This window comes from Ovis canadensis, chromosome 8 (genome assembly GCF_042477335.2).
Source record: "Ovis canadensis isolate MfBH-ARS-UI-01 breed Bighorn chromosome 8, ARS-UI_OviCan_v2, whole genome shotgun sequence".
Lineage (NCBI taxonomy): Eukaryota > Metazoa > Chordata > Mammalia > Artiodactyla > Bovidae > Ovis > Ovis canadensis.
This window is the reverse complement of record NC_091252.1, coordinates 82,447,882-82,459,924: the sequence shown is the minus strand read 5'-3', so window position 1 is coordinate 82,459,924 and position 12,043 is coordinate 82,447,882. Positions and strand designations below refer to the sequence as shown.

At 46.3% G+C, this 12,043-nt stretch overlaps 1 protein-coding gene across 1 annotated transcript in view; it reads left to right on the top strand.

Annotated features, from left to right (window-relative positions):
* Window positions 1-10,903, top strand: part of LOC138444655 (uncharacterized) — a 167,275-nt gene extending 156,372 nt beyond the window's left edge. The window contains exon 5 of the mRNA XM_069597993.1: window positions 8,533-10,903. Within this exon, the coding sequence (XP_069454094.1) occupies window positions 8,533-9,005 (473 nt within the window). The 3' untranslated portion in view covers window positions 9,006-10,903. The remainder of the gene's footprint in view (window positions 1-8,532) is intronic.
* Window positions 10,904-12,043: the final 1,140 nt, after the last annotated feature.

Sequence of the window (12,043 nt, the reverse complement as noted above, 5' to 3'; positions counted from 1 at the left end):
TTAGTTAGATCTTAGTGGGTAGAGGGGCTCTAGCTGACATCTGAGTTACAGATACATGAAAAAAAAGAATCGAAGTCTCAGTGCAATGTGTTATACATGTCAGATTAATGACAGATTAAAAAACAATAGAGAAGTTCAAAGTGGGGGAAGTCATTCGTGCTGAGGAAGATGGAAGGAATTTTTTTGAAGGAATTAGAAGGCTTGTTTGAAGGAATTAGAATTCAGGTTGAATCTTGTGAAAAAGAAAAGTGAAGTTTCTGATAAGTGACTATTATTCACTCAACAAATGCCTACTCACTTATTTTGCACCTAGAGTTTACCAGGCACTAGATTAGACTATCCAGAAATAAAGACCTTTAGGACATGATCTTTGTCTTCAAGGGACAGAAACCTAAGGGTGAAAACATTTTCTTAAGCAAGTAATGATAATAGAATATGTTGAGCCCTACAGTGATGAAGAAAATTCCATGGAAGAGCTCACATGGAAATGATGCTTTCTACTTGGGTTGTTTCAGGGAAGATTTCACAAAGAACTTGTCAGTTGATCTGGGTCTTGAAGAGAACATACACTAGAACTAAGTAAAGAATCAGATAGAATAGTTAAAACAAAACAATAATGCGAGTAAAGATAGAAGACCAGAAATATATGGATATATAAAGTATCACAAAGCCTGCTGTGGCCGAAGCACAGGGAGTGTGTTGGATGGAATAAGGCTGGAACATTACCTTCAGGCAACCAGGTGAAAGGCTTGAATGGTGCTATTTATAGACAGAAGGAGCCTTCACGGGTTTCCAAGCTGAGAAGTGTGATCATACTTCTTTTGGAAAGATAATTGAATTTGGGAGGAGGGTGACAACAGAAGAGAGTCCAATGGCTTTGTGCTTGGGTACATTCTAAGGGTTTGACATACATTAACTACATAAAATAATGCTAAGAGGTAGTCCTATTATTAACCACGTTTTATAGATGAGAGAGTTATACAGGCTTCATAGAAAATACGTGGTGGAACCCGTTGCTCTGATGGCAGAGTCCAGGCTTTTAAATGCTACAAAACCAAAGCAAAGTCTGAGGTAAAGATCATGAGATCTTAAAATAGGGCAATATGCACAGAATGGTAAAATGGAATATACAACTACTGCAGAATGTGTGGGAGAAAGAGGTGACGACTATGAATGTTTCTTGTTTGGACTGCCTGATAAATGGTGAAGATATGAACCAAAAGAGACACACCAATTTATTCAGAAAGTAAGAAAACTGCAGTTTTTCAGTAGATCATGATTTTTATGCCTTCAACAAGTGTCTACCCAAATGGTGACACTGACATATACTACTATTTCTGTATATATGGACAAGCTACAATCCATGGGGATGCTGATATTGCAATTGTTAGATTAAGTTTAAATTAGTGATACACAATGCCAAAAATTTAAATACAAAGGGGAGGCTCAGTTAATCAATCAATCACTCCATTGTTTGGTGTCATGTAACAAGAACATCTGCAAGATTGAATAAGTTTCACTTTTTATATAGATTCTTTGCCATTTGGTAACTGCCATGTTTAAGAAATGAGGCCAACCTGAGAGATATGTATGCAAAGAAGCAGGCAGTTATAGCATCTGTGGCTGTTTCTGGATTGTAAAAACAATCTTAGCCCCTGGCATGTGCATATAGATAGCTGAATTTCATGAAATAATAAAAATAATAAGGCTTTGTATTGGCATAATGCTTTACATCATTTTCAACACTTTCCCAGGGGAAAAAAAAATACCAAAACCAAAATGCATCCCCAAATGATCAGTGATAGAGCAATATGCCTGACTATTTAAAATTTCTTTGCGTTTCTTGAATGCCCATGATGTATTCAGAACTGAAATATAAGGATTAAAGAGAGTTCGGTAGAGTCAAACCACACATGTTTTCTTCCTTGTATGTTTTCTTAAGCAGTGAAGGGGATGTTAAGTTATTTTGTTTCCTACAAGGTGACCTGTGCAGAAGATCATATCCCTTTGCTGAATGTTGCTAACATGTGGCTAACATGCTTTCTACTTATTTAGCTTTTAAATTTGTCTCTTCACTCAGTGTTTGTTCAGCTGTTTCTGTGTGCAGTAGTATGGTGTTGGGCAGTTTTCATTCGAAGCCCCTGGAGGACAGGGATCCATCTGTTTGCATGGCACTGAGAGACAGACTGAGGTATGCCGGTTGAATGACTTTGTTTAATGACAATATGATGAATAATGATTTCTAAACACCTTTGGGGATACTGAGATAATTATTCGGAGTATGAACCCATCCCTTTTAGCTGTAGTATATCATATGTGTGCATGCTCAGTCACTAGTTGTGACTGACTCTTTCGTGACCCCATGGACTGTAGCCCCCCAGGCTCCTCTGTCCATGGGATTTCCCAGGCAAGAATACTGGAGTCTGTTGCCATTTCCTTCTCCAGAGAATATTCCTGACCCAGGAATCGAACCCGCATCTCCTGTATTGGTAGGCAGGTTCTTTACCACAGAGCCACGAGGGAAGCCTCAGAGTATGTGTGTATATATATATATATATATGATTAATATATTGTTAGGTTATCGGAAGACTTAGTGAGGTGTGTAACTACATCAGGGACCTGGGACAGTAGCTCCTGCGCTAAACATTCCATAACCAAATAAGGAGGTCAGTAGCTCCTGCGCTAAACATTCCATACCAAATAAGAAAAACCTATAGGGAAGCAGCATCAGGGGAATGTATGAGCTCAGCTTCGCATGTAACCAATCAGGTAGTGCCAACTATGCCTGTTGCTGGACTAAGGGACAAACTGTATATAAACCGCCATACCTCTTTGTTCGGGGTCCAGCCGCATTCTGCTGTGTCAGAGAGGCTGGGACCCTGGCGCGCCAGAAATAAACTCCCTTTATGCCTTTTGCATTACTTTGGTGGACTTGTTCATTCGGTCGGGTAGGGGACACGGACACGGAGCATAACATTTGGGGGCTCGTCCGGGATCTCCGCCCCACCGGAGGAATAATTCCCCTGGTAAGAGGGAGAAGCCCCGCTGAGAGGCAAAGAGCTCTGAACTCCGAAGCACCGGTGCTAATAGTCCAGGCCTAGATTAAGTCCGGGGCCCAGTATCGTACTGGGGAGGCATCTAGGTGTGAGAGACAAGGCAAGCCCAGCGTAAGGCCGAGTCCCCGGTAGCGTACCGGGAAGGCGGCTGGCACTGAGGACGTCCTGACGGTAAGACATTTGCAAATAGAAAAGGGGTCTCTAGTGCTAAAAGAGACTGAATTGGAATCTGTTTGTTGTGTCATTTTTGTGACTCTGTGTGCCGGCACTGTCTGTGTGAGTGTCTTGTTGTCATTGTCTGTGTTCTCTGTACCCATGGGGCAATCTACTTCTACTCCGCTGTCCCTGATGACTGACCATTTTTCTGATTTTAAGTCTAGAGCTCGGAATCTTTCGTTACTAGTAAAGAAGAGCAAACTGGTGACGTTCTGTTCCGCCGAATGGCCCACCTTTGATGTCGGATGGCCACAAGAGGGAACCTTCAATCCCCAGATCATCCAGGCAGTTAAAGAGAGGGTGCTTACTCCTGGTCCTGCTGGGCACCCAGACCAGACTCCCTACATTCTGGTCTGGCAGGATCTAGTGAAGAACCCACCGGAATGGCTTAAACCCTTCGTTCTTGCTTCTCCTAAACCTCCCCGTCCCTCTTCCCCGGCTCCAACCTTACTAAACCCACAGGTGCTAGTCATGAAAGCGTCTGAGAAAACGAAAGAAAACCAGGACGAAAAACGACCCAAGCCGGTGTTCCAGGAATCTTCCTCTCTGTACCCTAATTTGATTGACTTGGAAACCGAACTGTCCCCACCCCCGTACGCGGATCCAAATCTACCTTTGCTTCCACAGGTTCCTCAAGTCTCGTCGGGAGAAGCCCAGAGGAGGGCCGAGCCCTCAGCTCCCCCTAGGGGAGGAGGCCCCGCCCAGGGAACTCGGGGAAGGACAAGGGAGATGGCTAGCGCAGCGGAGGAGGAAGGCCCGGAATTGCCCTCCTCCACTGTTCATGCGTTTCCGGTCCGGGCGGGGCCAGCCAGAGAGGGTGGGGAACGCACATATCAGTACTGGCCTTTTGCTACTAGTGATTTGTACAATTGGAAAACCCAAACCCCCTCTTTCTCTGAGAAACCTCAAGGTCTTATTGATCTTTTAGAATCTATCCTCTTTACTCACAACCCCACTTGGGATGATTGCCAACAACTGCTACAAGTACTTTTCACTACAGAAGAGCGTGAACGGATCCTGTCAGAAGCCCGGAAAAATGTGCCGGGGGTAGATGGGAGGCCCACAATACAGCCTCACCTCATTGAAGAGGGGTTCCCCTTGGTGCGACCCAACTGGGACTTCGAACGCGTTGAAGGTAGGGAGCGTCTCCGAGTATACCGTCAGATCCTCATGGCTGGCCTTAGAGCGGCCGCCAGAAAACCAACTAATTTGGCCAAGGTAAATTCGGTGAGGCAAGAGCCAAATGAGAGCCCGGCAGCCTTCCTTGAAAGGATAATGGAAGCTTTTAGACAGTATACCCCCATGGACCCCCAGGCAGATGAGTCTAGGGCAGCAGTCATGCTAGCATTTGTAAATCAGGCAGCCCCCGATATTAGGAGAAAGTTACAAAAGATAGAGAGGCTCGGTGAACAGTCCCTACAAGATTTAGTGAGGGCAGCAGAGAGGGTTTTCAATCATAGAGAGACCCCGGAAGAAAGAAAGGACCGCATTAGAAGGGAAGACAGAAAATTTAGGGCTGAAGAAAACCGTAAAAATCAAAAGGAGCTGGCTCAGATATTTTTCGCTGGGATTGAAAACAAAAATAGATCCCAAAAAGGGAAAAAGCCAGATTCAAAAACTGAGGAGAAACCTGCAAGGCGCAAGCTTGAAAAGAACCAATGTGCATTTTGTAAAGAGTTTGGACATTGGAAAGATAAATGCCCCAAGAAAAACCTAAAAGAGGGGCCAAAAAATTCCAAGAACGAGACCCCCCCCTCCTGACAGTCATATCCTCTACGCAGGAGAGGATAGTGACTAGGGGGGTCAAGGCTCGACGCCCCTCCCCGAGTCCTGGATAACTATAAATGTAGAGGGGAAACCGGTTGGCTTTATGGTAGACACGGGAGCTCAATACTCAGTCTTAAACCAAAGAGATGGGCCTATGTCTAAGAAAAGTAGCTGGGTACAGGGAGCAACCGGGACTAAGCGATATGGATGGACTACAAAACGGCATGTGAATTTGGGGACCCACCAAGTAACTCATTCCTTTCTGGTGATACCCGAATGCCCAGTGCCCTTGCTGGGAAGAGATTTACTGTCTAAAGTGAATGCCCAAATTCATTTTGGCCATAGACAAGTGTCAGTTTTAGATGGAACCGGGCACCCTCTACAGGTTCTGTCTCTGGCATTGAAGGATGAATACAGACTGTACTTGCCAGAGGCCCCAGCGACAGTAAGTCCTGAAGTACAGCCATGGGTTCAAAGATACCCTCAGGCCTGGGCTGAAACAGCAGGAATGGGATTGGCCAGACAGAGACCCCCTATTGTTGTGGAGTTAAAAGCGGGTGCCACACCAGTGAGGGTACGGCAATATCCCATGAGTCAAGAAGCCCGGCGAGGAATCACTCCTCACATACAACGCCTCACAGACGCTGGGGTCTTAAAGAGATGCCGGTCCCCATGGAACACCCCCCTGCTTCCCATAAAGAAGCCTGGGGGAACTGATTTTAGACCAGTTCAAGACCTGCGAGAGGTCAACAAGCGGGTGAGTGACATCCATCCTACGGTTCCTAACCCTTATACATTGCTAAGCAGTTTGCCACCAAGCTACGTATGGTATACTGTTTTAGATTTAAAAGATGCCTTTTTCAGTCTGCCTCTTGCCCTGGCGTGCCAAGAAATCTTCGCCTTCGAATGGCTAGAAGACGGTGGACAGACTCCTGTGCAGCTGACGTGGACTCGCCTACCACAGGGGTTTAAGAACTCACCCACGTTGTTTAACGAGGCCTTAGATGAAGACCTCCGTGAGTACCGGGTTGAACACCCTACCATTGTTTTATTACAATATGTTGATGACCTTATGCTGGCGGCGACTACAGAAAAAGAGTGCCAGGAGGCAACAGGTGACCTTCTCCAAACCCTTGGGACTTTAGGTTACAGGGCTAGCGCCAAAAAGGCCCAGATCGTCAAGCAAGAGGTTACATACCTTGGTTACAAGATAAAACAGGGCCAGAGGTGGCTAACACAGGCTATGAAAGACCATCCTTCAGATCCCTGAACCTACCACTCCTAGGCAAGTGAGAGAGTTTCTGGGAACTGTAGGATATTGCCGATTGTGGATCTTGGGGTTTGCAGAAAAAGCCAGGCCCTTATATGAAGGGACCAAAGAAAACAAAAACTGGAAATGGACTGAATCAATGAAAACGGCTTTTCAGGAGCTCAGGCGTGCCTTGCTGGAAGCTCCTGCCCTGGCCCTTCCTGACCCATCTAAGCCGTTCCAATTATTTGTGGATGAAAAGCGAGGGATAGGAAAAGGGGTACTAACACAGAAATGGGGACCTTGGAAGCGTCCCATAGCCTACCTTTCAAAGAAATTAGACCCAGTGGCAGCCGGGTGGCCACCTTGCCTCCGAATTATTGCAGCCACCGCGCTTCTAGTTCATGATGCTGATAAGCTGACTTATGGCCAGAAACTCTTGGTTTACACTCCTCATGCTATAGAGAGAGTCCTGAAACAACCTCCGGGCAAATGGATTTCCAATGCCCGCTTAACACACTACCAGGCCTTGCTGCTCGACACCTCCCGGATTCATTTTCAAACACCCTGCACTCTAAACCCAGCTACTCTTTTGCCCAATCCGGAAATAGATAGCCCCCTCCACGATTGTGACGAGATACTAGCCGGAGTAACAGCAGTACGAAAGGACTTAACAGACACGCCACTGGATAACAGTGACCTAATATGGTTCACAGATGGAAGCAGTTATGTTAGAGATGGACAGAGACGGGCGGGAGCCGCAATAGTAGATGACTCTGGACAGACGATATGGGCAGAGACTCTTTCCCCAGACACCTCAGCCCAAAGAGCAGAGTTAATTGCCCTGATTCAGGCATTAGAGAGAGCTAAAGGTAAAAGAATAACTATTTTCACTGACAGTCGCTATGCTTTTGGCACGGTGCACATTCAGGGCCCGATTTATCGGGAACGCGGGTTTTTAACAGCTGAAGGAAAAGAGATCAAAAACTTACCAGAAATCCGTCGACTTCTGGAAGCTGTGCAGTTGCCTCGAGCTGTATCAATAGTACATGTACCTGGACATCAAAAGGGGGACAGCCTCACAGCCCGAGGAAATCGTGCCGCTGATTTGGCGGCTCGGAAGGCGGCTGACAAAGAGTACACCGCTCCAGTGCTGGCAATCGGACTTCCGCCCCCAGGTATGGGAACTTTGCCCCCAACCCCTGAGTATTCGTCCACAGACCTGGCCTGGATCCAGGAATATCCCAACCTCCAACAAGGAAAGGATAAATGGTACCGGGACTCCGATGGCTACTTGATACTTCCTGCTCAGTTGGGACGACAACTGTGTGAACATCTGCACTCATCTACTCATCTGGGAGAGAAAAAGACTCTGCTGCTTTTTCAAACCGCGCGCCTACGATTTCCCCGGCACCAAACAACCGTAAAAACATAGTACAAGCTTGTAAGGCATGCCAACAGATGAAGCCAGGAAAGAGGCAACACGCAGGACTGAGGTATCGAGGGGAAGGCCCAGGACAGCACTGGGAGATAGATTTTACTGAGGTAAGGCCAGGCAAGTATGGTTACCGCTACTTGCTAGTGTTGGTAGATACCTTCTCAGGGTGGGTAGAGGCTTTTCCTACTAAGGGAGAAACTGCAATGGTAGTGGCTAAAAAGATTTTAGAAGAGATAGTACCCAGGTTTGGCCTGCCGGTGACCGTTGGCTCTGATAATGGCCCTGCTTTTGTGAGCCAAATAATACAGAACCTTGCCCGGGCTCTAGGAACTAAGTGGAAATTACATTGTGAATACAGCCCACAGAGCTCGGGGCAAGTTGAAAAAATGAATCGGACCCTAAAAGAAACTTTAACTAAATTGGTTATGGAGACTGGCGGGGACTGGGTGACTCTCCTTCCCTTCGCCCTTTTTCGCGTGCGTAATACTCCTTATCAGCTCAATTTGACCCCATTTGAAATTCTGTATGGGCGCCACCCTCCCGTATGTCCAAAATTTGAAGGGAAAAAGTTTCCACTTCCCACCTTGGGACAATTCCAGGAGGCTTTGATGGCTTTGGGCAAAGTACATTCTCGCGTCTGGAAACTACTCCGAGAGGTACATGAGGGTCAAGGTGAGGGAATTAGCCCCTCACATAACATTGGCCCCGGGGACTGGGTGTGGGTCAAAAGGCACCACGCCAGGGCACTAGAACCCAGATGGAAAGGTCCTTATGTTGTTCTTCTTACCACCCCAACTGCCTTGAAGGTCGACGGTATCGGGCCCTGGGTGCATTGCAATCACGTACGCCCAGCTACTTCAGCCGAACAAGAAGACGCGAAAAGACAATGGGAAGCGTCTCTACACCCGTCCAACCCTTTAAAATTGAAGATCCAGCGCCGGCCGCAGGACCGACGAGACTCATCTGGACCGTCATCTGGATGACTGTGTTGCTTTGTCCTGTGACTGCCAGTGTGAACCCCCACCAACCTGTTAAGATCACCTGGACGCTCTGGAATGGACTGACTCGAGAGGTACTCAATTTGACCACCGGAATTCACCCCCCTAATACGTGGTGGCCGGATCTGTATTTCAACCTCAAAGACCTTATAAAGACTACTTGGACAGCGGCCCAGACCAGAAACTTTGGATTCTGGGCATGTCCCGGACACCTGAAGAGACATAATTGGGAGACTTGTGGGGGGCTGCAACATTATTTCTGTGGTCCTGGAGCTGTGTGACCTCCAATGATGGGAGATGGAAATGGGAGGTCGGGAACCGGGACTTAGTCAATTTCTCGTTTGTCCAGCCCTATCGTGGGCCCTGGAACCAAGATTACCAAAACCTGTTCGGAGATTATGTCGGGCGGCAATGGGAACAGCACTGGAGCCCAATTGCTCAGGTGAAAGTAATGTTCAACCAGGAAGCGGCTAAACTGGAGAGGTCTTGGGTCTCCGGGCTATCATGGGGCCTCCAACTCTACGCTGAGTGGTTTGAAACAAAGCCTGGGGGAATTCTGGTTATTAGTCAGACAATAGAACCGATATTAGTACACAGTATCGGACCTAATAAGGTAGAGAAATTAGGTGCTGTGACCCTATCAACCACAACCCACCCAACTTCGTTGACTTTAACTAAACCTAACAAGGATGAAGCTCTTGCTGAGACAGACCCGTTGTGGAAATTAGTCAAGGCTGCATACACCACCTTAAACCAGACTCATCCTGAGGCAACTAGATCCTGTTGGTTATGTTACAACGTAGCTCCCCCATACTATGAAGCCATAGGCCTCAATGCTTCTTACAGCTTGGTCAACGCCTCAGATCCCTCCCAGTGTCAATGGGGAGACCGCAAGGTAGGACTCACGATGAGGCAGGTATGGGGAAAGGGGCTATGTATAGGCACAGTGCCGTCAGATAAAACCCCCCTATGTGTCAATGTCACAAGATCTGTAAACGGGCCTCTGGCTAGCTGGATGATTCCCCAGATGGGAGGATGGTGGGTATGTTCCAGAACCGGGTTGACCCCTTGTGTACATGAGTCAATTTTTGATCCCAAAGAAGAATTTTGTGTCATGGTAGCAGTAGTACCTAAAATAATATACAGGTCGGAAGAAACTGTGTACGACTATTGGGCCCATAGGTCAACCCTCATTCAGCAAGAAAGAGCATATAGAATTAAAAGAGAACCCCTTACTGCAATTACTATAGCCACTATGTTTGGCTTAGGGATAGCCGGAGCTGGAACTGGAATTACAGCTTTGTCTATGCAAAGTCAAGGATTTAACTCTTTAAGGGCAGCGATAGATGAAGATATCACCCGACTAGAACAGTCTATAAGTCATTTAGAGTCTTCTTTAACTTCCTTGTCTGAAGTAGTTTTGCAAAATAGAAGAGGGCTAGATTTGCTATTTCTACAACAGGGGGGACTTTGTGCCGCCCTGGGAGAGAAATGTTGTTTTTACGCAGACCATACGGGTATAGTTAGAGAATCTATGGCCAAAGTGAGAGAGGGGCTAGCCCAGCGTAAACGAGAGCGGGAGGCCCAACAAGGATGGTTTGAGTCTTGGTTTCAACAATCCCCTTGGCTGACTACTTTAATCTCAACCTTACTAGGACCCTTGATAATCCTTCTAATAATGCTCACGTTCGGTCCCTGCATCATCAACAGACTTGTAGCCTTTGTAAAAAAACGTATTAACACAGTGCAGTTGTTTGTGCTACGGCAACAATATCAAACTATACCACCGGGAACAGAGGAAGATTCCTCTGTATGATCAAAGAACAGGGGGGAATGTTAGGTTATCGGAAGACTTAGTGAGGTGTGTAACTACATCAGGGACCTGGGACAGTAGCTCCTGCGCTAAACATTCCATAACCAAATAAGGAGGTCAGTAGCTCCTGCGCTAAACATTCCATACCAAATAAGAAAAATCTATAGGGAAGCAGCATCAGGGGAATGTATGAGCTCAGCTTCGCATGTAACCAATCAGGTAGTGCCAACTATGCCTGTTGCTGGACTAAGGGACAAACTGTATATAAACCGCCATACCTCTTTGTTCGGGGTCCAGCCGCATTCTGCTGTGTCAGAGAGGCTGGGACCCTGGCGCGCCAGAAATAAACTCCCTTTATGCCTTTTGCATTACTTTGGTGGACTTGTTCATTCGGTCGGGTAGGGGACACGGACACGGAGCATAACATATATAATGGAAGAAAACTTGCCTTTGTTTCACATCAGATGTTCAAGAAAAGACCAGTAAAACCTTCGTCCCTGAGACATTAAAAAATGGCACCTGATCATTGTATTCTGATGTAATAATGTCGTGAAAAGCTATCAGCTACTGAATGTCTTTCCTGCTGAATGTCTTTCCTGCTGTGCACATTACAGATGAAAGAAAGGACTAAGCATTAAAATTTTTTTTATCTGGTTTGATATCGACAGCAACCTGAGGTGGTAATATTATTCCTGTTTTATGAATAATGAACCCAAAGCTCAAGAGATTGAGGGACTTTCTTAAGGTTGTCCTTTAGGGAAGTAAGCCTTGAATACAGGGGCTCTGAAGGTTGTGTTCATTTGCATCATATAACAACCAGGCCTGAAGATTAACATCTCAGGATGCTCAGCAAGAATTGAGGGGATCAAGGACTAAAAGGAATTCAAGGAATTCCTCCAGGTAGAAAACAGAAGCCATTTATAGATTATTAGGAGTCAAACAAAGCCCGCTGCAACACTGAGATTATGATCCCTGTTTATGCAAGCTTACCGCCCCTCCCACCCACATTTCTGGACTTGGCCATTTACTTATCTGATGAGCTGTGGTGTGGTTAGTCACCCAGTTGTGTCTGACTCTTTGTGACTCCATGGACAGTAGCCCACCAAGCTCCTCTCTCCATGGAATCCTCCAGGCAAGAACCCTGGAATGGGTTTTCCATTCCCTTCTCCAGGGGACTTTCCCAACCCAGGGATTGAAGCCTGGTCTCCTGCATTGCAGGCAGATTCTTTACCCTCTGAACCACTAGGGAAGCCCCATTAGATGAGTTTGGGGAAGCTAAATTACCTGCAAGTACAATTTATATCTGTATGACAAAGTACAGAAAACTGTAAAAACAAGCCATATTTGCACAAATTTATTTCAATTTTCTTTCAATCCATTTGCACAGATTGCTATTAATTGAACATCTATAATGTGCAATTTTATTGTGCTAAGCACTACAGCAAGGTTTAAAAAACAACAAGAAAAGAAACATGGTTAGTCCTCTCCTTCAGCTTGCCTGGGGAA